The 27,294-nt window shown below is 39.8% G+C and overlaps 1 protein-coding gene across 1 annotated transcript; it reads right to left on the reverse strand.

Moving 5' to 3' along the window:
• Positions 1–4,684: 4,684 nt before the first annotated feature.
• Positions 4,685–18,250, reverse strand: LOC128503709 (A-kinase anchor protein 17B-like). The gene is made up of 5 exons (XM_053473889.1): positions 18,012–18,250; positions 11,734–12,503; positions 9,083–9,207; positions 7,815–8,037; positions 4,685–6,698 (listed from the first exon to the last, which is right to left on the reverse strand). The coding sequence occupies exons 2-5, from the start codon at positions 12,487–12,489 to the stop codon at positions 5,088–5,090; spliced, it is 2,715 nt and encodes a 904-aa protein (XP_053329864.1). The 5' UTR covers positions 12,490–12,503; positions 18,012–18,250; the 3' UTR covers positions 4,685–5,087.
• Positions 18,251–27,294: the final 9,044 nt, after the last annotated feature.

The raw sequence follows: 27,294 nt of genomic DNA on the forward strand, positions 1-27,294 counted from the left end.
GCCAGGATCTTAAGTGTGTCCTTAACTGACTTGCGATCACCACTACATTAGTTAATTGAATACATTGAAATCATCATCATTTTATTCCCAGCAAAAGCTTGTTAATTATATCTAAATATTTGTTGCAGGTGGAATATTTGAGAGACCAAAAACCTAATATGTGCATTTTCAAATATAAAGGCTTATAGCTTGTTGGAGCTTCCGAATCTTAGCTCCAAAGAGTCACAGATATCATCCTCTGATATAAGCTGGATCCTCCTCTCACAAAGCAGTAATAGATCACATTGTTTATCTCTTTGCTTCAGCCGTTGGACGATAGAAATATTTCTGTTTATTAGAGGCTGTTCTAGCTCTCAAATTGTTGTTGATGGAAAGAATAAAAAAAAAAAACATTTTATATGAAAGAAAATGAGCATTGTTTGTATGTATTACAACATATTAAAAGTTTGGTCCATTATTATAGAACCTCATATTTTATTTATTGAAATACCCTGGATTTGAGTGTTTATAAAGTGTCAATAATGCATGTTTTTTACAGGTCGGTGAAGTAGACTGGTTGGTTGGTTGGTTACCTGGTGGTTCCAGGAATTGTCTGCACTTCCAGTGTTTTTTCTCTGTTAAGATTAAAGTCATGTTGTTGGTACAGTAGCCTGCAACACAGGCTGGGTGGCTTGGATTAGCAAAAAAAGAGGGACATAGCGTCCAGCAGAATATTTTTCCTACAATTATTTGTTTTATATTAAAGTACTACTCGACTCCCTCATGGATAACGGAAACGATTTTTATTGACATCCAATCTAATTTTTTTTTTTATTGACTATTTGTTATTGACTATATTGTTATTGTAAGATATTCTATCTTCTTTGCAGACATATCCCTTAAAAAAGACATAAAAAAATAATAAAAGGAAAATATACATTAATAAAAAACATTTTACTTGCCAAGACGTTGGTAAAGCATGGAGTGTAAAGGTTTCCAAATTGCTTTGTTAATAAACAGAACACTGACTGTTTACCTTGTAATAGTCCAAAGAGCTGACGGGGAGAGTCGCTGTGGCTGGTGACGTGCAGACATTTTCAAATTAGGCTTAAACCAAAGATTTAAAGGGAACTTGGATGCAGTCTTAATGCGTTGCAGAGTGATTTTTCTGTTTGGGAAGCAGGGGTTTTGGGTCAGTTTGTGTAGTTTTACTATGGTTAGATGTAAGTGACAACCATATAACCAGCTTACACTTTATCTAGGGAAACATTTATATATTTTTTTATTCAGGAGACTTTTCCTAGATACTTAATTTAATACACAGTGACTTCTATTTAACATGAGTTTGCATGTGATTGGTTAATTTTGAACACAGCCCCAGTTATAAGAGGGTGTGCACACTTATGCAACCAGGTTATTGGGCGTTTTATTTTTCCCCTCAAAGATTTCAGCTTGTTTTGTAAATGAATTGGTCATGTTATAGGTCACATTAAATGATTTATCTTTGTCTCATTCTTTAACATCACAAGAACCTAGCATTTTAACAGGGGTGTGTAGACTTTTTATATCCACTGTACCGTGGCACACTATTACAGGAGGTTTTTTTTAATTCAAAGGTTTCTGTACTTTGTAAGAATGTAAAATTACTTTATCATAAAACACAAGGCTCTTAGGTAAACATTGATACAACAATAACTTACACAGAGATTGAAACACAGAGTACACATTTCATGAGTAACAGTATGCATTGATGATGATGATACGGATATATATATATTATACATATTATATATATATTACTGTAAAGAGTGTAATTGAATTTCGTATGCTAGTACAATCTGAAAAGTATATTTGGCTAAACCAAAACACAAGAACATGCATGGCTTCCAGATTATTATAATAGGATCTGGAAATAATTAAAGGATTACAGTAAACTATCTTCTTACTGTGGGAAACACAGCTGGAGATGGAAAAAGGCAAATGATTAGAATATAGAAAATTTATCTCAAGGTGCCTCAAACTACCAATCACAGCGCAGTTTGTGAGCCATCCAAAAACTTAATGGGATTAAGATAGATAGTCATGTGTGGAACAGATCCACAAATTATTATGCTAGGACTTTTGTTCTGACTCATGGTTAACCTTTTATATTCACATTTGTTTTCCCATACTGAAAGTCTAACATATTGGTTACAAATAGAACATACTATGGTGCTACTGCCCATCGTAACAATGGGTTGGATGTACCGGAATTTGTGTTAGGACCTCAGGTTGATTCTGCATTGGAATCTAGGAAATAAAATCATGCGTAAAGGAAAATGGGGTTAACCATGACACCCATAAGCATGATAATTGCTAATTATCAAAGCGAGAGGGGCCATATCAGACCTCCCAGACAGTATCTAGTGTGCTTACCTGGTCACTTTCTGGAGATGTTAATAATTCTGGCTATTCAAGCCATGACATGAATTCTCATTTCAACCTGCATGGCGTGGAACGCGCTGGAGTCTCTGAAAACGCAGCTATTGACTAGCATGGTCTTTTTGTATAAGATGTATAAGCATATTTTCTTGTTGCCCACAATGTTCAGTTTATTGAATAAATAAATGTTTTCTGAAGATAACCAACGGTTATTCGATCTGAGTAACTATATCTTGTTGAGCTTGTACAAGTTAGTAGTCTGTCTTAATAGCACAAAATGTAATGTTAAAAATGTTTAAGTAAAACATAATGGATAGAAGGCAAAAGGTGGTATTAACAACATTAAGAAAGCCATATAAATGAAATAGAGTGCAATCATTTGTGTATTATTTATATATATATATATATATATATATATATATATATATATATATATATACACACACACACGCACACATACAGTAGCTTTAGTGATGTCACCTTAACATGTCTAAATAGCACATGTTTTTGTTCTAAGGACTTTGACAACATTAATATGTACAATGCAGTGATGATGATTTTTCCAACCATACCAATTCCATGTTAAACTTCTTGAAGTTGTAAAGAACTTTTATGCTTGAAGAGGATCTGTTACCTTTCTTGATGTTGACCTTAGTAGGAGCTTCTAACTTTATTTGCATGTTCTGATGGAAGGTAAGAAATCTCAGACTTGGAGGGTGGGGTACGAAGAAGGGAGGTGAGCTGGAACGTGGTGTGAGTTGATTATGTATTATTTCCCACACAAGGCACAGCCTAATTAAATTAAATTTTGGCTGGCAACCAGTCAGACTACACACTATCACTGTAAAAAAAGAAGCACACAGTACAGAAAGTTCCTGAAGCTAAATTTAATGAGATAAAAAACTGAACGTTTGCAAAACCTTTATGAAAACATCTACAGGTGGTTACAACGTATAGAAAATGTTAAACCACAAACTTCTCATTATTTATCAAGTGTTCTAATCCAACAGTCCCAACAACAGTTCTGTATGATGCTACTTGGACATTATCCATTAGATAGACAGAAGGGTGCCTGCTGATAATTAAGTAATAAATGACCTGTATGTTAGCAATAATTTCGGGGTTTATAGAGAAGGTATCAGTTCATATATTTCCCTAGTACACTCATTTCTACTAAACAAAAACTTTTTAAGCAGAGTGCAAAGATCACTAATAATAAGAACCCTAGTTCTCTGCTTGTCTTTCTTTGCGTACAGGAGTAATCGTCTTGGCAGGTATTCCAAACACTGAACAATCAGGCATCTGAAAGATATGCATCTAGTTGAGAATGTATCACATATATACGCTATATGGACAAAAGTATTGGGACACCTGACCATTACAGCAACAGAGACTTTTATGACATTCCCAGAAGAATGGAAGCTGTTAAAGCTGCAAAAGGGAGGGGGGGGGCTACATTTTAACGTCTCTATATGTAGAATTCAGTGTCATGTAAGTCCCTGTTGGTGTAATGGTCAGAAGTCCTGATGCTTTTGTCCATACAGTGCATGTAAGTTCCACTTGGTATAGTGATCTTTGGCATCCCAGCAAAGTGCAATGCGGTTGTCTTTAAGGCAACTGGTCATCATTAAAACAATCAACTGAAGCTGGAATGCAAGCTGTCAGACATTGATGACCTTATCATACTTACAAGGAAATGCATACAAGATCTGCATGATAAGAATTTATCACTTGTACAGCTTATCCATACAGCTACTAGGTCATTTTTAAGGCAGGGCAAAGAGACTAATTTACTCAGGACCCATCTAGTCCCCTGGAGTCTGCAAGGCGTTATCCACATGTCTGACAGATACCGCTTTTTATTTGACTCCCTTAAGAACCATACGTCTCAAATTATAGATGGAGGGAGGTGAGAAGGTGGGAAGGAAGATGAAAGAGGAAGAGATTGATATAGAGGGAATAAGATGGAGAAGGTGGCACTTGGAGAAACCTGGGAAGTCTACAACTAGAAAACCTGCCAGGAGCATCAAACGTTTTAAGAATATAGCTTCCTGAACTCAAGAGAATATAAATTGTTGATTAATTTATTAATCCAAGCAAGTTTATTAAAAAGGAAATTCAAAATGAAAACTTTCAGCGTACTACCCCTATTAGAATCTTCAACATTTTTAAACACTACTCCAAACATTATCACCGGTGGTTTAATACAAAGCCTATTGATGTCCTTTAACTTGTAGCTTATTATCAGCATTTCAGGCTACTTCTTCCTTAAAGAGAAATGTTCATGTTTAATTTGTCTTACTTAAACAATTAGAGCCTTTAAAACTCATTTTTAAAGGTTTTTTTTTGTATCTGTATGCCTAATGATGGATATCCTTTTTCATGTCAGATATGAAGTTAGAGAATATGAATGGTCTACTGCATTGTTTGTATGTCAGAAATATAGTTTCTGTTGATTTTTCTTAAATTATCAAGAACTAATAAATAAAACCAGTAACAGTGCAAAGACAAACAATAACAACAAAAAATAATTTTCTTCCAGCAACCTACATTAGTTGAGAACATTTCATTGATGTTCTGCAAGAAATTCTACTGTAAATATGCTTTATACGAAGGCACTTAATGTAGCAAAAATCCTCTTAGAAATTGGGTTAGGTTTTATCTCCCAGTGTCTCTGCTTTATGGGTTTAACACAACTTTCCACGGTAAAAATGTTGTTCCCAGTCTAAATAGTCACTGAACGAACCTTTACTACGTACTCCACTGTGGTCGGTTTCTCCAGACTGATGACGATGTCTGGGGTTGCATAGTTTAGAAGATTTTTCACAACTTGGGGATTCATCTGGTTCAAGTAAAGAATGTTCATCTTGCTCAATGGACACAGACTCGTTTTGAGATGAGGATTCATCCCCTGGACAACAATATTCCCACTGATCGAGCCGTCTCTTTGATTTCCAGTGCTGGTGGGCATTACAAATGCCTCTCCTGCGCAGATGTTTTCTCGTTTTATAGGGTTGTGGCCCCCATGACTCACTCGTACTGGTTTCTGTCAAGGAGCTATCTCTATAGGGTCCCTCGTTGAAACATTGGGGATGGATCTTTTTCTTCATCCTCTTTGCCTTCAATACAATCCTATCGTCCTTCTCTGTATCGGAGCCACTCGTTTCTGTATCATATCTAACATGAAAGTTCGTTTTTGACATTTTTTTTTGACATGGTGGCGTTTGTCTACATCTAGAATGTTTTTTTAAACCCCTGCATACCGAATAGGAATGCAAAAAATGCTCCAATATATCTTCATGGCAGCAATTACTGGCACCATTGTGTTCAGAAAAACAACATGATCTTATTTTTCTCAGATTTCTAATCTTCCTGGGAATTTTTCTGATATTCACCTGTTTTTTTATGGTCTCATTAGGCTCCTCACTGAAGTATTCCGATGTGCTGCTGATCTGCTCTAGAACATCTTTAAGTTCATTGTTGGTTTCAGAACTTTGAGAACGCTCCTCGTTCTTCCATGTCCTCGGATAATCTTGTTCATGCTGTTTTACATGAGATCTTACCGATGGAGCCTCGTGTTCTGTCTCGACTAAAGGTATCTGAATCTCATTGGAAATGATTTTACAATCAAGAATATCCTGCGCCTTTTCTTCTGGTTCATGAACCGTTCGCTTCTCTCTACTTCCACCTTCTTCCATGTGCTGATCAGCATCTGTCATATATCCCATTTCTGGCAAATTACCAGTTTTTCTCTTGAGTTTTATCTGAAAGTTGTTTCCTTCGCATTGAACCACTCGTTGACACCAAGACTTATTGCCACAGTCTCTGTTTTCTAGAAACAACCTTGGATACTCAGGGCAGTGGTAATAATTTAACAAATAATGAATGAACTCTTCGGTTTCGTAAACTTTGCGTCTTCTGCAATAACTATCTTTGAAACCATTTTGAGGGTGTGACAACTTGAAATTAGGATTGTCAAAATACAGTTCTTGTTCATTTTTTAACTCATCCTCACGTTCCTCATGTGGAATACAGTGGAAAATGTCACAATACCACACATCTTTATGAACCAATGACTTACTTTGACTTTTTTCCTGGGGTATATGAACAGTGCTTGAATAGGAAACATCACTTTCCATCTCTTCTGGCTCAGTCTCATGCTGACTGCAACCTTCTTCGTCTGTTATAGTCAGAGAAACTATCCTGCTTTTTACTGAATACGGGGATAATTCACTGGAGTCATTTGTAATATTACAATCCATGGCCTCTTCATTTTGTCTTCTGACTTGTACTAGATCCTTTAGGTACAGAAAAAAACATGTCATAACTAGATAATAATATAACAATTATTAGTTAATTAATTTACTCTATCAATATAATTGTTTTGGAAATGTTTCAATTAAAAGTAAGGATCTGTTGTATCTAAAGATCAGCTTTACTTGAATTGCATGTTAATTCAATAAAATCTTATCTTTTTCCTTATCCCAACCTAACAAAAGTTCCCAGAAAGATCTATTCCTGGGAACAGGGAGCTAAAAGAACACTTTACCCTGTAAAGTAAAATTAATATCGATACGAGGGCTTTCCGCGCAGGAGTCTCATTAAAGCCCCTGGAACGTTTACTGAGCCAGCTCTGGAGCTGACTTGCGGTAAGTATATCATACGCCAAGAGATGTGTTTTGGGGAAACTGCACGTGTGGAATTCTGCAGAATGGCCCTATGAATTTGCAAGGCGGCCACCACAAAAATGTAAAGGGGCCACATGATGGCTGGAAGATTGTTGCTTCCTTTGTAAATGCATAAGGGGGTTTCTGGTACATATATATTGCTTCTATTAATCTGTAAACACCCTTACATGAAGTAGGACTTGGAAAAGCTGTATGTGTGAATCAAATGCTCCTATCAATTATTGATAGTGGATGGGGAGGCTAGTTCACAGGTAATTTGATTAACCTACATAAAGACACTTGACAAGAATAGGTTAATTAAACTTGAACAGCAACTCATCTATTCTAAAAAGAGGAGTTACTGTAGATTACGACTGTAGAGTTAGGCCGAGATGTTATATGTTGATTATGCGAATCAGGGTCCCTATCGGTCACGCAAATCTCTCAGTTCAGTCAGTGGTGAGCAGGCAGTTGAGTTGGCAGCCCTATAAAGTTTAAAGGCTCTCTGTGTCAATTGACAGAAGTCGATTTTGTCACGTTAAAGACTCTTTCCAACTTGATGTAACTCAAATTTCAGTAAATGGAGCAGCTTCCTTGTATTCCATAGCAACTCTGTGTACGTTGGCAGTCGAATTGGCCTGACCAGAAGTCAAACTGTTTAGACAACTTGTCCTGAGCAACTCAACTGTCAACACAAAACAACTTGAACCACATGGAAATCTAGAAATAAATAATGAAAATACTTACATTAACTTTGTCCAGAAGCAAAGAGAGAAGCTTGATTGATTCAACTCGTCTTTGTGCCAGGAGCAATTTCCTATCTTCCCATTCTTGTGTGTCATCCACTCCTTCATCGGTGCAGATTTCACACTCTTGGGCTTTCTTTTGCTCACATTCTTTCTGCTTCTGAAGTCTCCTTTTCAACTTTGCTCGTCTTCTCCTTGCTCTGTATCGTATTAATGCTTTTTTTCTAGAAAACAAAAATGTTACAATCCCCACACGGATATTTTCAAACATGCATTCAATGGTATTCTTCCATTGTGTGTTACGGTCCACTTGAGACTGATAGATATACCAATTTTTAATGGATGATCACATATTAACCTGTTATGTTCCCCAATCTCAGTAGGTTTTCCTAACTCTTCTGTTGAACCGAGTCTACCTGTTTCAAGAGTACAGCTTGAATACCCCAACCCAGTTGCTGGAGATTACTTGATTATAATAGTTCCAGATTTTCTTCTGTTCCTAATCTACATACCCCAAATCCTCAGGTCATTGTTGAAAATGAATTGCCCATCTATCACTAGCTGTACAGTATCTCATTATGCCAGATAAACTTATCTATAATTGTCTATAGCATATCAAATTCAGAAAGTAACAGCTGCAATGGCAATGGCAGCACCTGGGAAAGGTAAAGCATTTTAATACATTTCCCCCTGCCAGTCCAAGAGATGTTGTGTTTACCCCAGGTCTCTGTGAACCTGCCAAGTAAAGGGATATAGTTCAACTGGTAAAACCGGGATAAAGCAACAGGTACATGCACCTCCAGGTAACAAAGAGTATATTTCAAGATGAAGTTAAGCTTAATAATAAATTATATTAATATAAATTAATATAATAAATATATATATAATAAATGATTACTAGGTTGTTTCACATTCTTCCCTTATATGCACTAGTGCCTCGTTGGCACAGAGCTCTTTGAGAACAATGATTTTCTGATATATACTTGTGGTATGACCTGAGGACTGACATAGAAAATATGTACTGGTATAAAAGAAACTTGAAAATTACACTGAACCACCATTAAGCGGGTCTGGAAAGTTTTAATCCCTTCATGACAAAGCCCGAACAAGGATGACTATGGGGCAACATCGCATCACTACTACATTTGCTTTTAAATAACGATAGGGTTTTAGATTAGAGCTACTATTAAATGGCTTGTCCATGGCCAGCAAGCAGCCTTATGTCAGCTCTCATCGCAGCCATATTGGAACGTCCCAAAGTCCTCTCACCTCAAAGCTTCCTCCTCCTGTTTTTCTTGTTTTCGTTGCTGCTCCAGCTCCTGTAGTTTAAGACGTTCTGCATTCCTTCTGTTTACTGCCTCCTCACTAAAGTGGCTGGTGGTGTCCAGGGTTAGCTAAAACATTAAGAGACATTTTACCAAGCTACCAAACCAAAAGAAAAAAAGAGTTCGAGAAACAAAACCCCGATATAATATAATAAAATAGAACTTTTCATTCATAAACTAAAAATGAAAAGAAGATTAAGTAATGAGTAATCCCTATAAAATCACTAGACATGAATAAGAGAGTAAGGTCAGGGCTAAATTGCCAAAGAACACAAAATACTCATAAAACATAAACAAATATGTATCTGGTATGCGTAAGAAGAAACGATATGCATGTAAAAATAAATCAATAAATCGTATACCGTATATGACCCGACAAGCTGAGATGTAAACCATCTAATCTATTAGGGGACAACCACCGGCACATCAGCTCTGGGTTGTGAACGGCCTTATCCAAACGGCTCTGCCATGGAGGCTAATCTCAGAAATGAGATTTTTGTTTTGATAAAGTCGTTCACAACCAGGAGCTGATGTCCGGTAAGAGATCAGATGAGCTTTTCATTTTTTGTCTTTTAACCCCTGAGTGTCCTATGGCAATTTAGCCCTGATCTCCAACATGCACATAATTCATGTCTAGCGATTAGGGACTTATATATATATATATATATATATATATATATATACCGTATTTGCTCGATTATAAGACGAGGTTTTTTTCAGAGCAAATAGGTCTGACTATGAGACGACTAAGATCCAGATCCCCCGCAGCTAAAGGGGTGCGGGGAACTCTGATCTCTGACAGTCGGGGAAGGTCTGCGCGATGGACGCAGACAACCCCCGCTGCTAGCCACGCTTCCTTCCGGCTGCAGCGTAAGTGCGTGGGATCTACACGCTGCCCTGGCTACATGACAGGGAAGTCAGAAGCACCGGTAAGTTTGGAGGAGGGGGGGGGAGTGTTAAATGGGGGGCATAAGGCATTTCTGGAGGCAGAGTGCTCTGTGAAATGCCTTTTAACCCCCTTAATGCCACTCTGCCTCCAGAAATGCCTTTTTAACCCTCTATACGCCACTCTGCCTCCTGAATGCCTTAAACCTCCCTATATGCCACTCTGCCCCATAATATGCCTTTTAACCCTCTAATCGCCAGAGTGGCATATAGGGGTATAAGGCATTTCTGGCAGCAGAGTGGCACATAGGTGGTCAAAAGGCATATCATGGGGCACAGTGGCATATAGGGTTAAAAGGCATATCATGGGGCAAGTGGCATTTAGAGGGTTAAAAGGCTTATCATGGGGCACAGTGGCATATAGGGTTAAAAGTCATATCATGGGGCAAGTGGCATTTAGAGGGTTAAAAGGCTTATCATGGGGCACAGTGGCATATAGGGGGTATAAGGCATTTCTGGGGCAGATGTGCATAACTGGGGAGCAGGTTGGAAAATAGAAGGAAATAAAACCAAAATATTTTTCTCAATCATAGCTTTTATAAAAAAAAAATAGTTTAGATGAATTAACATTTACTGGTAAAACGTTTCTCCTATAGGGTCGTCTTATATTCAGGCTTTTTCTTTTTTTCCTAAATTAATATTCAGATTTGGGGGGTCGTCTTATAATCAGGGTCGTCTTATAATCGAGCAAATACGGTATATATATATATATATATATATATATATATATATAGAGAGAGAGAGAGAGAGAGAGATTACTTATTTAATTTTTAGCTATTTTATGATATTATGTATATCAGGGTTTTGTTTCTTGAACTCTTTCCTTTTGGTATTCTGTTTAAAGGGTTATCCACGTATTCATTCATTCATTTAGCACTTCTTCTTTTGGATTTTATATTTTATCAAGGGTGTGAAAAAAATCAATTTATGTTGTATTTAAATCTGGGAATGTTTAAGCACCATTAGCCACCAGAAAGCTTTAGGTTACATGTGTAAAAGATACCATACAAAATACCAAACATTGTATTGTTCTCACCTGTTGTCTCTGTAAGTCAAATTGTTACATACTACTTGTTATGTCCTGTCTACCCATTATAAAACAATAAATAATAATAATAATAATAATCGTGACAGGGCCGGGGACAGTAAGAGCTAGAGGTTTAAGGCATAGCAATAAATCTAGTTAGTGTACCTGTTAATTAAATAGTGACACAATGAGTGCTATGCATAAAAGGGATTCCGGTGCAAAGGGGTCTTATCACCATAGCAACCAATGGGGTTTCAAACTCAGCACCAGATCCACTTATACACAGCCCCTAATGCAGCACAAAGGGTAAAATGTATAGCTTTATACTTCCTCGATCTTGGGTGGCACTTTCTCTGGAGCAACGTATTACTGTTTTATATAGCGCCATCCTATTCTGTAGTGCTGTACAATGGGTAGACAGGACATAGCAAGTAGAGTATAACATAACAAGAAGGACAGGTAAGGAGGGCCCTGCTCAAACCACATTACAATCTACAACTACTCATTGTATAGACACCTTATTAACATTATGGCTGGATTGATCCTGTCTTTTGAGTAGAAGAATTTACTGTGAATAGAAAGTGGCTGGAAACTGAATAAAACAAATGTTGCTAATCCCTTACCTTTATATCACATGACAGAGATTTCCCATCTTCTCCTGTAAACATCAGCTTCTGTCCTTGAAGAGCCTGTATAGCATTTATACAGCTTACTTTATCTCCATACAGGATGAACGCGTCGAATGTCTGTAGACAGCCTGGATTCAGTTGGTTACTGTTTCCATCAGGCTCCTCTCTGTAGGGATCAAGCATGGGTATGTCTATTTGTGTAATTCTCCCATATTTTTCAAAGGTAACTTTCAGGATTTCTTCACTTGGCTTTTCCGCACCGGAAATCCATGGTGAAAACCACTTACAAGGTAACCCGTCCACATGAATGCAAGGTGGGAACAGGTCATTTTCAATTAGGTCTTCTTGATCTTGTTCTATTAGTAAAGAAAGTAATTCCTGGCTAGGGGGAGAATCAGTAGGAGACTCCGTAACCTCAACACTGAGGGGTTCATTTAAGCTGCTTATTTGTAATTTCTGCCCATTCAGTTTTTCCGTGAAAAGTTCAGCCAAAATCTTGGTGTCAGTTTCACTCTCAACACGAACAAACTCTTTAGTGGTTTTTGTAACTTTAATAAAACTGAAATCATAAGGATCCACTAAATTCTTCAACTGCTCTATAATTTCCCAGCTTGCTATCGGTCTGCACAGATCTTGTTCCTCTGGTAGGATCACTGTGATTACTAACTTGGCCTTTGGTTTCAGGTACAGACGGTGAGCAGCATTCAATTCCACGGCCTCAGAGGTATCATACACTGTGATAACCGCCATAGTGTATATTTACACTGAAACAAATAAATAGAGGATTAAAACATATCAAGATCAGCTTTCATTCATTACATTTGTTTGTCGTTTTGGTTCTGAATCAGTGTTTTTTATATTTAGCTTAAAAAGTCAACATTTAAGCCGCAGTGCTGTTAAGAGGAATTTTAATAAAATATATATAGTGGCAATTAGGGCAGATCCTTTGCATTTAAAATTTCCTTTACAAAAACACAAGTGAAACGGGGCTAGTATCTCTTCCGGTTCTCTGTAGTTCATTCAGAATACAAAACCTAGTTTCCAGTGATAACAGGAATTGTATTGCCACCTGCTAAAACACGGAGGGTTTCTCAATTCTGCTCCTGTTTCTGCATGGCGGGCGGTTTCATGTTTTGGGCAGTGACCCGCAGAGGAGCCCCAGCGTCCATCTGACCTCTGTGGATCAGCAAACCAGACAACATAGCACAGACCTCAACCACAGCTGCCACATTATACCCTGTTATAAGATTAAATCCACTGTAGATCAGGGCGTGCAACAGTGAAGCTTTTCATAAACAAGTGAAAAGGGGTTATGCCAGGTTATTGCAGCCGGTTCACAGCTTCATATTAAAAAGGAGACTCTTGCTTTGGGAAAGCGCACTTTTCTTAGCTGGTGGTGTAGTCGGTAGCGTCCTAGTGCTGTGTGCCCAGTAGGAAGGCGTTAGGTGAAGAAGTGAGATGGAAAACTTACCTGAGGTGTCCCTGGCTGCCGTTACTTTTTGGTTCACAGGCTGCTTTACAGCGTTCCACTGTCGCCTCTCCCAGAACAAGCAGTACTCTCCTCTAATGATGTCAGACGCCTCATGAGGATGTACGTCTGAGAATAAGGCCTTTTGGAAATATGTATCTTCCGTATGGGAAGATAAATACAGAGGCTGCTAATGGAGTCTAAGTGATGATGTTGCTACATTGAGTGCAACCTCATCGCTGCAGCGTTCTGACCTCTAGGAGTCTTCCAAGACACAGAAGTAGCAAAGCGCTAGAGTAGGTGAATACTTATGTTAAACATAAAAGTGAAATCAAACATTTACAGAGATTTAAGACAAAGCATTCCAAATGTATTACTTACATACTTAATGCTTTATTAATGACTGGGTGAGGTGATGAGAGTTACACTTGAAGAACCAGAGAAGGCTGAAGCATTCGCCTCCATATGTCAGACTCTTGGAATCACTCTGTAGGACCTGCTGAGCTTTGAGCTCCTTGTTCTCAACAGAGCAGTACAGGCCTCTTCGATGCTACTGCGCAAGAGTTAAACATAGAAATAGTTTGTCCTCGCCCTAATTGGCAGCAACCCACAAGAGAATGTGTTCGCTACATTCAAGAACACCTGGGCCCATAGAACGAAGCACAAAATAATTAAAAGTGTGCAGTGATATAATGTACACTGGCTCTAACTGGACTTATCTGGTATAATTAATTCATTTAGCTATATTTTTTTTTATAAATGAAGCATTATATAGCTCTCTATCTCTCATATATATATATATATATATATATATATATATCTATTGCAATCCTTTGCTACAAGGATTTTCTGATAATCCTGAGGTACATTTTAACTTTTTGAACACTTTAAGCATTATGTGATGTTTTAACCCTAAGCGAGTCCCTATCCGGTTTGATAATCACCACAATCACACTGTTGACACCTTTCCATTTGACTCTGACGGAGAGACAAGGAGAGGTAGTTTTTGGGGGGACTACTTCAGATAAAGTTGAAGATAATAAATTGGTGGGTTAGAAGGTCCGTGTCAGGGATAAAATTATCATCACCCATTAAGCATCTACCAGTGTCTGCAAGCTTGCAGTGGGTTCAGTCAACACTGATCTCAATAGGGACAATCTGGGCCAGTCCTAGACCAAAACCAGTATACCTCATGTCCTTTATAATTTTAGAATGGCAATGTAGGCTCAAGTTTATGCCCCCCTGGTGCACCCTTGTCAGGTACCAGGCTGGCTTGTATACATTGGCGTAGCGGTTGGCTCCCACATGGTCCACGCAGCTCCCTGACTTACATAGCACTGGGGACAGGAGTCAAAGAAGATGAGAAATTGTGCCATGAACGATTGTACTGCTTGTGGTTTTTAATGTGACACACTGGGGCCTCTCTGATTTTCCATGACCGGGCCAAATCAGCCTTTCAAACCCCTCAGTTTGAAATACTCTAGACTAGTCCAACCAGGCATAGGGTGGCAGGTCAGGGGCAAATGTTAGTCCTCTTCCCTAGCGAATCACAGCTCTCAATGGGCTGGTTGAGGTGTTCAAAGACATCTGTGGCTTGGGCCACCCGAGGGAGCTGCTCCGGGTCCGGGTCAGCTCCGGGTCCGGGTCAGCTATACAATTATATTGGGACCATAACGAACTTCATAAACGTTAAGTTGGACAGATTTTTAAACGGCATCCGCAGACAAGTTTAGATTAGATAGATAGATATATAGCTTCTTTTAAGCATTTCTATAGGGTTGTCAAGAGGGTAAACACAAATAAATCTTAATTATTATATTCAACATCACTGATATTATTTAAGGCTAGTATTTAATAACATAAATTATTTGGTGGGAATTGTTATAATAATGTTTGTTAAGGCAATTAAACCAAGAAAAAAAACCTTTTTAATTATAATTGCCATTGTACTTAATAGGGTGATTTGTGGAAATGCTGATGGAATTGTACATTGCCAATTTTACCATAAACACAGATTGCGCACGTACAGAACAAAGATGGACGTTACAATTCTTTCTTCCCCCAAAAGATCAGCTTTTTTTTTTTGCAATATATTTCCCCTCTAGCACAGCTTTGATAAAACAAAAAAAATATTTTCATAAATCATCATTGCTTGGTAAACAAGAGCTTTGCAGTTAAACTGGGAATGAAGTGACATCTCAAAGCACTACTAGTTTAAAAAAAAAGTCAGGTTAAACACGGATAATTACACCAAACTAATCCCAGAGGGAAACTGCCGCACCTGCCGCCAGTTGTTGATAAATATATATTTATATATATGAAAAATTTCCTATATCTTTCTTCTTCACCTGTCTGCGTCTCAAACGTGACAATAGACCCACTGCGATATACTAATCGTGTAACACTTAAGGGGTTAAATTAGCCCTGAGTGCAGCGTCATGAAGAAGATGCACTAAATAAATCCTTTCGTTTATTAAGAATAAATTATTTCTGATTTGCTGGGTTCTAAAAAATACAACTAGTCTACGAAGCTAAACGTAGATGCTGGAGACATCCCAAATGGATCAAGATAAATAAGCCCAGGAATAGATGTAGCCGGTCAGCGATATAGCCTCTGCTTTTATACTCTCTCGTACAAATCAGCACACGTTCCAGCTAACGCAGAGATGAAATATGGCAATTTATTTGCTATAGATAACACTAACTAGGTCTCCTGATCTGCAAACGTTTAATAAACCCGCTTACCTGGTGCACCCCCAGATGTTCCTCACTAGAGAGTTCGTAGTGTCGGAGAGATGAACCAGCAGGTGGGACGACTGAGTCTACAGCTTCCTGCTTTACAGAAAAAGCTGCTAATATTAGCTTCTGAAAACCTCCGGGGGTTGCCGCAGCTAGCTTACTGGCTGATTCTTTGCAGCAAATAACCACTAGCAGTTAAATAACCCCCTCAATGCTGAAGGTTTGTCACTACAGTATAATGCACCACAGATTGGAGCAGCATTTCCAAGACAGGAGACAATCCACCTAAACAACAACTTCATATTTATTTCTTTACTATGCATCCAATATGTCAGTAATGTTTAAACTTTAGTTTTCTAGACTTGTGTTTTCTGCACACACTAGACCTAAAGTTGGGTCACGATCAGAGTTAACTTGTACTCCCTTACAGCGCAGACTACGCCGGAGTTTTTAGAGTCAGCAAGGCTTCTAAAAAGTTTTTGCAGAGTCCTGCTAACTCATGGAGGAGCTTTAGGGCTTCACATGTGAGTCAGGAAAACCATCAGACCGGCCATTACGGAACAAGACAAAATTCCCCTTTTGAATGCCCTGAAACCTCTGAGAACACCAATAGTTTCAGCCTTACTGGGTCCAACGCTGACCCCCAAGATGGCAGCGACTCAGATGAGCCTTTTCATTAAAACAACATCAAAAAGTACATCCAACGGGCAATTAGACTATTTCATATTATTTACTGTGTTCTAAACACATATCCCTATATGTATATATGCCCCTTTGGATGTTATGAAGCAACAGAAACCAGGTATTAGGATGAAATAATAGTTTTCATTATTGTACCCATGTATTCAAAGTAAAACGAATGACAGTACAATGATATGTTAGTAGGGACCATGTTTTCATTACCCAATTATATTACCCCATGACGTGATTGCACAATGGCAATGTGAACCCACATGACCTCTTAGGTTTTTATGCCAACACTTAGGGGCTACGGTAATTTCTGATAGCATCATGCCAGGCCTATGACCAGGAGACTTTTAAAGTAAGGTTTGAAGGAGTTAACAGCCGTAAATCCGAGAGACATTTGGTCACATCCACTCCCCAACAACTTCAATCTTACCCCAACCCACTAAAGGCTGTGTGGATGACCCCCTCACCCCCATGAAGCCTCCCCCAGAAGAGGAAAAGCTGACGTATGGAAACATCTGAAGGACTTCACCACCAGATCCACCAGTCCCACCAGTGTTATCATACACACTTAGATACACAAAACAAAATATATAAGTTGTGTAAGTAACTATTTTAGGGCAACACTACCTGTAGCTAGCGATAGTAAAGGGATAGGGATTTCTACACGCTCTGTTCATAATCAATTATTAAAAGTTATGTTTTATATATAATAATATTTTTGTAAGGATTCCAAATGATTTTTTGCTTGTTAGATACGCATAAGGACTGATAGCTAGTCCGTTTCTGATTGGACATTATTGATAAGTTACTTTATATAAATAAACCTATATTACATAACATACTGCATATAAAGTATATTATATAATATTGTTTATTGATTATATAACATTGATATATTAATCTAATGTGATGTGTAAATTTGGCTTGTGATATGTTACAACAACATGTGATACGTTAATATAGCATGTGATGTGTTAATATAGCTTGTGATGTTAATATAACATGTGATATATTAACGTATCACGTGTTATATTAATGTAACATGTGATACGTTAATATAGCTTGTGATATGTTAATATAACATGTAATGTGTCACTATAACATGTGATGTGTTAATATAGTGTGTTTGCAGCTCATCTAATAATCAGACTCCCCACCCTTCACCATGAATATAATGCATTTAAAACCATACTTATTCCACATTCACGCTAATGAACGCTGGCGCCCCCTGCTGTCTCCATACACACACAGGCGTGAAAGCGGAATGGAGTCTCTGTCAGCTGTCACTGGCAGGCGGCAGTCACCTGGGGTGTGGGTTACAGGATGGAGGAGAGCCAAGGCCCAATAGCCGAGGCTCTCCCCCATTCACACTCACTTCAGGGCCTTCGCAGTCACGCTGCTACTTGCTTAGCGTTCCTGTTGCTATGGCCAGGAGGGAGGAGCGGTTTCTCTGGTCTCTCATGATCCCTTCTGTATGAAGTCACCCCGGCTCCGGGTTTTCATCCGGCTGCAGCGGGTCCTCCACTTAATGCTAAGGCAGAGTTATAACCGCCTCCTCGGCTGAGCCCATTATCGGCCCGCGGGGAGCTCCAGTGGAGGGGCCCACTTGGTGGCAGATGGGTGACAGGCTAGCTGTATGCCAGGAGAGGCAAGTTTGGAATTCAGGAGACGACAGTGTGAGGAGACGGCAGCCCCATCTGCTGGGGAAGAAGTGCGTCACAGGCTGAGCTGGGGATTTGTGGCAGAGTTATTAGTATACTGCAGGCGTTCAGGAAGTATGTGGGCCCATAGGCCAAGTTGGTCAGTCTGCAATTAATGAAATGTAGTGGGGTCTTTGCCAAGTTGGCCGCAGAAATGCCAGGGAGACGAGCCAGTTAGTGGCCAGCACTGTGAGGACCGAACGTGGCAGTGAAGGTTAATAAAGTTAATGAAATAATTGTCACGCAATCTATACATAGCAAATACTACAGGGTGTCCTGCTAGGTTGGGCTAATCTCTGTGCAGGAAAGCTCTCCTGCTGAGATTGATGGGAGCAGTAAATGCACACGCTTGTGGGATCCACTGTAATATCTAAGGCAGTGATATATACTGGCCAAGGCAAACTATGCTGTTAGTGTGTGAGTGTGTGTGAAAATATGTGTGTGTGTATACGGTGTAGAGTTAGTGTTAGTATGTATGCGTGTTAGTTATAGGGGGCTCTGAAGAAATATTGCACCTAGGCGCCATTAACCCTAGGCTTGTCCCTGTTCTCATAAGGGGTGCTTATAGGAGGATGTCAAGGCAGACTGGTGTGTGGAGCAATGGGTGGGACAATTGGATAGACATGGGACAGGCTGATGGAACGGACACGGGGGCTCAGGCATTAGACCTTTACTCAGCCCTGAGACTTCTGGCGGCCATGCTGCAAATACGGGTAAATCTTTCTTATGAGCCATCAAAGGATAAATATGTAAACAGTTTCATAGTCCACTCTCTTACAAAGTTCTCAGATTGGTCTATGCACTTTAATGCACATATGGATATGTACATATGAGACTGGCAGTCCTTAAAATGCCAACTCAAGTTTTCTGTGTAATTATTCCTGACACCCAGCAATGTTGTTTTCATGTTTAAGTGAACCTAATCCCCAAGACACATTTCCCCTGGCACCACTTGAAGTCGTAAGACTTGCTGCCATGGCACTAATACAAAGTATTGAATGAATACTTGAGCACTATTATCGTAATAGGAGATTGTGTGAAGCAAGAAACCTCCTTATTTACTGAAATATTGTCAGCTATGAAACTAAAATAGCTAGAAGGACAGAAGCTGTGTATTACTGTACGAAACATAGAAGGAGTAACAATGGCCATATTAATACTTTACTATAAAACAAACTTCTTAAATAGGGGTTGTAGAGGGAGTGGCTTGTAGTGTGTGGTGCTTGTGGGCTTCTCATGAAGTAATTAGATTTGTAGTTAGACTGAATCATACATTAGTTATAATAAAATCTTCTGATGCAATGATTGGACCATGGAGATCTCAGGAGGCCACCTTGAGAAGCTCTGAAGCTGAGAGCCACAAGGTAGCTCTTTGGTTAAGGTAGGAGGGTAGCCCACACCCCCTTGGCCTGAGCACTTGAAATGCTGGGGGGGTATCGCCTGGATCCTATGTGGCCTACATATCACCATAAAGCATGAAGACCTTGTAAAAAAGGTTAATATTGGTTAGTTGGTCAACAACAAACAAAAAAAAATACAAGAAGAATATGCCAAATTAAGCTATTCATCTCCATTTTCCTTTAAAATCCTTGAAATTTGAAAGATTATACCCAGTGTTAGTCTTGATTAATCATGACGATGAGAAACAACAAATTAATCACTCTATAATCTGAATCAGAGCTTTTTTTCAAGTAGCAAGATGTAGCTATGTTGGGTAGGGTTTGATGTTAGTGTTAGATGGTCTAGCAACTGTTCCAAGGAGTCCTTTCAGAAATCCGCGTGTTTAGCGCCTGTTACACTTAGCAATTGCTTTTCAGATATTTGTGGCACTCGGACCATTTACAGAACTTCTGTCTTCTGAGAACTGTCCGCAGTCCTTGAATTGATATCAGTAAGGATTTCATTCAGAAGTTCAACTTGCAGGATAATTAAGTGGAACATCTTCAGGAGATGCTGGTGGTAGAGGCTAATACAGTGAGGGAATTTAAACATGCACAAGACTGGCATATGACTATTCTGAATCTGAGACAAGACCAAGGACAGATTAAGGTCTGAGTCTTACATCAGGAAAATGGGCAGACTAGATGGATGTTTTAGCTCAGGATAGCAGACACCTGTGTGGACAGACAGGGGTTAATAAGTTTGAGGCTACAGAGATGACACTTTGACACAATGGCTAAAATCATGCATATAGTTTATTAACCAATTTTGTGGCTAGTTAAAGAACAGGGTTTTTCATGCAGTACGCCCTATCCTGTTCTCAATCTCCCAACATCCCAGGTCTAAGGTCAACTGTGTGCAGTCCCACTAGAACATTGTAAATGATGATTCCTGTTATGCTTTTATAGAGTGAATAATTGAAAAACAGCATTTTAACCCTTTCCTCAACAATTAACCCTTACACTAACATACGTTCATCAAACCATTCACCATTTTGCATCACAATTCTCTTCTGAGCACTACAATGTTTCTTACCTGCAGTCAAAATAGTATGTTTCTGTGCCTCTAAAAGTGCTAGCTAGGTTGCGTTGGTGTGTAATACTTTTGGATAACAGCATGCAAAGGTTTTGGGAAACACTTTTTGTATTGTGTCTAGGGATACATTAGATCTAGCTCTGGGCTTTATACTCTTATTTTATCTGTACCAACCTTTTGTGGGAAATTATTTCAGAAACCTAAATCAAGCTTCCAGTCTAAAAATGCAGCACCCAAGAAAGCATTACCCCGTCAACACCAGCAGAGGGCACTGCAGCGGCCTTTTTGTGGCGGGAGGTCCAGTTAAAATGCATTAAATGTAGAGCTGAAACAACGAATCGATAAAATCGATAATAATCGATAACGGAAATCATCGATAACGATTTCCGTTATCGATTAATCGAGTGATCAATTCGTTGTTGGAGCACTCGGCTCCTTTTACTTACCTCCGCGAGCGTTCCCCGCTTCTGCTACACGCTCTGCAGTCTCCGCCTTCTTTTAGCTACGTGACGGATGTGACGCGTTCCGGAGGTAAGTATTCTTCATGTCTATGTGCACGGATCGCACAGAGCGAATCGCTCTGTGCGAATGGAGCCACTCGCACAGAGCGGTTCGCTCTGTGCGAGTGGCTCCATTCGCACAGAGCGGTTCGCTCTGTGCGAGTGGCTCCATTCGCACAGAGCGGTTCGCTCTGTGCGAGTGGCTCCATTCGCACAGAGCGGTTCGCTCTGTGCGAGTGGCTCCATTCGCACAGAGCGGTTCGCTCTGTGCGAGTGGCTCCATTCGCACAGAGCGGTTCGCTCTGTGCGAGTGGCTCCATTCGCACAGAGCGGTTCGCTCTGTGCGAGTGGCTCCATTCGCACAGAGCGGTTCGTGAGTGTGGGTGCAGGGCAGAGTGGGGGTGGGGGTGCAGGGCAGAGTGGGGGTGGGGGTGGGGGGTGCAGGGCAGGAGACTGGGTGCAGGGCAGAGTGGGGGTGGGGATGCAGGGTGTGAGTGTGGGTGCAGAGCAGAGTGGGAGACTGGGTGCAGGGCAGAGTGGGGGTGGGGATGCAGGGCAGGGTGTGAGTGTGGGTGCAGGGCAGAGTGGGTGCAGGGCAGAGTGTGAGTGTGGGGGCAGGGCAGAATGTGGGGGCAGGGCTGGGTGCAGGGCAGAGTTAGACACTGGGTGCAGGGGCACAGTGCAAAGTGCTGGGTGCAAAGTGCCAGTGCTGGGTGCAAAGTGCCAGGGCTGGGTGCAAAGTGCTGGGTGCAAAGTGCCAGGGCTGGGTGCAAAGTGCAAAGTGCTGGTGCAAAGTGCTGAATGCTGGGTGCAAAGTGCTGGATGCAAAGTGCCAGGGCTGGGGCAAAGTGCTGGGTGCAAAGTGCCAGGGCTGGGTGCAAAGTGCTGGGTGCAAAGTGCTGGGTGCAAAGTGCTGGGTGCAAAGTGCAAAGTGCTGGGGCAAAGTTTCTTGAACAGTAATAGTCCACCTCTTTTCAGAATGTTTGGGGTTATTTTGTTTCATAAATATTGTGTTTGGGTTCTTGTACTTTGAAAATATTGTTTTTTATTACATCATAACAAAATAAGAATGTTAATGTAAATTTTAAGTTGTTTTTTAACATCCAGTTCATTAAATTCTTTTAAATAAACGAAAAATTTGCATATTGTTTTTTTTATCCGATTAATCGATTAATCGAAAAAATAATCGGCCGATTAATCGATTATTAAAGTAATCGTTAGTTGCAGCCCTAATTAAATGTGATTGATTTTCATACATGCATAACAAAAAGTAAATATAGAGCTTTTTTGTATTTCTTAACCTTCTTATTCCTTACTTTATTTATTTCTGGCTGCAAGTTGCATGAGACGAGATAGATACAGCTTTTCTCTCCCCTAGACATGGTGAGTCTGTTTCTGTCTGGGTGCTTCCTGCAGTACATGTACAACTCAGCATGACACATGCCCATTTTGCATATGTATGTAATGGAGCATAACTAGAAGAGGAGAGATAAATAGAAAGGGGGTAGATAAAGGGGGTTAATGAGGGGAGAAATAATACAAGAGAGGTGAGTTCATGAGAGAGGGGAGAAGTTGTGTGTTTTGGAAATGTGTGTGTGTGTGTATGTGTGTATGTATGTGTTTATGGGCAGGCATCTGTAAGAACAGTAAGTACATCTGTAAGTACATGTGTGTATTTTTATAGTTTATCCATTATTGTCTTGGGCCATAAGGGTATAAAGGGTGCATCTGAGCCAGACTAAGAGGAGACCCTGTGGGTGCAATCTGTGTGCTGGGGCTAGTCCTTATATATATATTATAAAGTTAAAATGGGATGTCTAAAGCAGGTAGACTTGGCTGCACATTACACAGAGGTTGCTGGAAATAAAGAAATCAGAATTTTGTTAGTTTATAGATGATTTTTGCAACTGTGTGTGTATATATATATGCAGTGTTCACAAAGCAGAACCCACTGCTATCAAATCAGTGCAGCTAGCCCTGGGTCTTTTGGAGGCCTAGCCCCTGCATACAGGAGAAGAGCATCCTCGCCTTTATTGATCTCCAAGGTAGCTGCTTCTTTATGAAAGATCTTCTGCCAAAGTGCATACAAAGCCATTCGTAGTTCACGTCCAGCGTATTCTCTCTGTCACTAGCGGCAGAGGTCAGGAATGAAGACGGTTGCACTCTATCAATACCAATGAGGTAGTACTGTGCCATCATACAAAAAGTGGACGGTCCAGGTGGGATCGCAAGGTTTTACACACACACTTTGCAGAGCATGAGTGGAGGTGGTCTATCTCTAAAAAGAGCAGTCATGTACAAAAATATAACATGACTGTTCCTTTATAAGGAATACTCACACCGGCATTGGCAGTGAACCTACACATTGCAAGAACACAGTCAGAAACCAAGGAGCTACGAAACCCACTGGGATAAAGGCGACAACGAGGGGAACTCAGCAAGAAAACATCAGGGGCTCTGTATAAAAAGTGAAGCTGATACTAGGTTCACAAATTACTACCATGGTAACCTTAGGAGATTCCTGGGTCATTCCATTAGTTGTATTGGCAACTAGACCCCTTTAAACATTGAGCTAAAATAATTCTTTTTACGCCATCCTTGTTAGGCTGTGTATAGGTGGGGGATAATTTTGTTCTATTTTATTTAATTTTAGGAAAACCCTACCTGAATAGTACGTTATCGATAAATAAGATTAAGCCACATTTTTTTTCCTTCAAATTGATTTTTGAATAATGCTAATAAAAATAATGTTGTTTTTTTTTACCAATAACTGTCCATGTTGTTCTGCGTATGTGTCCATGATACCAAGCAACCACAAAATCCTGCAGTTATATTACTACAACATGACACTATACAAGAGCATGTTAACTGATTAGCAAACACCCTCCCAGCATTAACAATCTGTCCTATTCAAGGGAGATGCTTATTGAGCAGAATGTTGGGCAAAGCAGCAAGCATTAGGGACTGTTCTTGGAAAGCCAGGATTCTTGGAAGGTATATTATGTTTGGTTTGCATTGTGGTATTAGTGGACCAGATAGATATTGTTAGTAATGTGGAGGGACTGAGCCCTGGATGCTAGGCACATGGTTTCAATCAGCTGTAGAGAGGGGACTGAGGCTGGGAGACTCTGCTCCTTGCTGGGCTGCAGACATGGGCGGTGACTGATTCCAGATGCTTGGAGGACGCTTTAATGGGCTGGGGAGGAAACAATTTGGATCGAGTGAAGAAAGCAAACGAGTAGTGAGAGTCCAGAGAGAGGAGGAGAGCCGCAGAGCTGTGAGTACACGTCTTCTATCTGTCTGCCCTACAGCTCATTGCAATATGCCAACTAATTGCCCCCGGAGCTGATGCGGGGCTTTACTGACATGTGCCCAATCAAAGCTACAGAATCCAGATTTGGGTTTGTTGTTTACCTTTAGAGCAGGGGCTGAAAGCAATCTCTCCAGCATAGCTGTAATGATCCTGCTGTCTGCACAGAATTCCCATGGACTTTTGGGGGAAAACGATTGCATTGTATAAAGCATTAGATGCCCTTTGGCTGTGAATCCAACAATTTACACCCATGTGATATTATTACTGCAGATTTAATTAAACCTTAAATGTTTGATCTTTCTTATTAGCTGGTTATGCACCTAATTACCCTGATTAGTAAAACTTCCCTTAGATGATCTTATTAGCTGCAATATCTGATGTAGTAATGCTCAAATCAGTGAGCAGCACACTAGATATTGGTTTCACTGCAACTCCCATGAGTCTCAGTCAGCCAGTGGCTAGCCGGTCAGCAACACACCAGCTCCAGATCTTAAATCACTGTATATACATTCTGACTTGGCTTTAGTTATTTTGTAAATATAGCCAGTAGATGTCCTGGTATTGTCTTGTTATTTACAAAATGTTACAGAATTACAATAAATATACATGTTCTGTATCCCAGATTAATCCCTCTGGATTACTTGGGTGCAAATCTGTGGATAAATGTTATTTTAGCTGCCATGCTCCTAATTATTATATGTAATTATTCTATAGAATCTATTACTTTGATCTATACATTTGATGGAAATTTGCATAAAAGAAAGCATGGTTCTGCAAACATATTAAAATGTATATGGCAGAATGTTGTTAAGGGCATTGTTTTCTGAACCTGTTGATTCTATTCCCAATCCCAGACAAAACCCCAGCTTTGTTTTCTCCTGTTACTACTGCCTCCCAGCTATACCTAAATGGGTAAAATAGCTATACGCTGCCTATATGCTTTTATCCAGTTAAATGGAAATGATACAGGGCATCATTCCCTTCCTATTACATTCAGCTCACAGCAGACTTCACCCGCGCTGTCCTTATTATCCAGACAAGGAAATCTGAAAAGCTGTGTCCTTCATAGAGCTCTTCAACAAGCTTAAGGTGGTGAATTCTTTGTTGTATGAGTGCAAAAAAAAAAGCCAATTTTTCATATACTGGGAAGACACACGTTATTTGCATGAAGGCGTAGGTAATTCCAGCTTTCCTTGTTGATTGAAAGAAGATGAAGATGTGCTCCAAGTGGTATGGTCACAGTGGAAACCTGGTCCCCAATCCTTTTCTTTAATCTCTAGTAGAAAGCAAAGGGGGATGGGGGTGGATTCTCTAAGCCCCCAGATATAGACCCACTGAAATCTTCAAGGAGGTCTAGTGGCCAGAAGGCACAGTTCCACCCCTTCATAATGCTTTCCCCAAAATAAAAGCTGAACTGACCCTGGGAGGCATATGATTGTTGAGTGGCCAACTGAAATCTTTTTGTGGTCTCTATTGCAAATAGAGAGGGTTCTGGACATTCTGCATTTGCCCCTTTCTCTGCCCCATCTCCTGCTGCTTGGGCTGCTGTGATATACTCACCAGTCAGCACCAGAACTCTTGGCAAGGGTTCCAGATGGAAGTTGATCTAGAGTTGATTTATGGGCATCTGCAGAAAACGCTACCAAGCAGTCAATCATTGGAGTGAAAAATGGAGCACAGAGTGTGCTCCAGCTTCTCCTAAAGATAAGTCAGTTTAATGTTCTTTGATATTTTTTTTCTTTGCTGGCTGTAAGTACATTCATTAAAAGTAATTATAGTAATAGTAATATACTATTCATTATGAAAGACCATGGCAGCTTTTGCAGTAGGAGAGCCAGGATTTACCTATTCATATTTCCAGAAGTTAATAAGCGGAAATGTTGAGCTCACTTGCAAAGTCTCAAACGCTCCAAATAGGCATTTAATGTTAGCAGTGCAGTTTATGGTCTAACTCGGTGCAACTCTATACCTTTATCACAAAACGTGCAGAGAGCTAAAATTTACAGACCATCAGTGGTTTATCTAGCAAGAATGTTTCAACTGGTCCTGTATAATTGTGTAAAGAGACTTTCAAGAACCTTCACAGATTTGACTATACATTATACAGGGCCAGCTAAGCTGAAATAGGTTCTTTGCACAGTGTAGTGAGCTGAAACACAAATTTCTTGCAGCTGTCCTGTTAAACCCTACTTCTAGTGAATAGACCCTGTCGATTGGAATCTATTAATTTAATGGAGTGTTAATAGGAGAGTTGTGTTTCAACGCCTTGTCTTCGCAATACATTATAAACGTCCAAACCTCAGTGAGCTTTTGCTGGAGGAGAAGCTTGGCTGGCCCTGTATAATGCACAGACATTAGTGAAATTTTTGTTGCAGTTCTTGTCAAGAGAGATGGTTAAAACCCATCTCTCCTGACAACTCTGACAAGAACAATTATGCTGAATAGGTAAAATCTTCTATCCCTGTTATTAAATTGACAGCTTAATGTGCTAAACAGTCTCACCAAAGAAGAAAGTACTTTAATATGCCTTCTTAAAAAAAAAAATAAACAAAACAAATAAAAAAAAAACCCCCCACATATCTTAGTAGAATCTGCAGCTTGCCACTTTCTCTGTGGTCTGACGATTATTGGCAATAATTAGTTGCTCGAATAAGCCAATCCGTGGCAGGA

Source organism: Spea bombifrons, chromosome 8 (assembly GCF_027358695.1).
Source record: "Spea bombifrons isolate aSpeBom1 chromosome 8, aSpeBom1.2.pri, whole genome shotgun sequence".
Lineage (NCBI taxonomy): Eukaryota > Metazoa > Chordata > Amphibia > Anura > Pelobatidae > Spea > Spea bombifrons.

Bases quoted from the DNA above. Each gene is read 5' to 3' on its own strand.
- LOC128503709 (XM_053473889.1), bottom strand. From the start codon at position 12,489: ATGGCGGTTATCACAGTGTATGATACCTCTGAGGCCGTGGAATTGAAT. The intron at 8,038-9,082 runs GTGAGAGGACTT...TTTGTTTTCTAG, and splicing joins CAGGAGGAGGAAGCTTTGAG to AAAAAAAGCATTAATACGAT. The intron at 6,699-7,814 runs GTAAGTATTTTC...CTGTACCTAAAG, and splicing joins TGCTTCTGGACAAAGTTAAT to GATCTAGTACAAGTCAGAAG.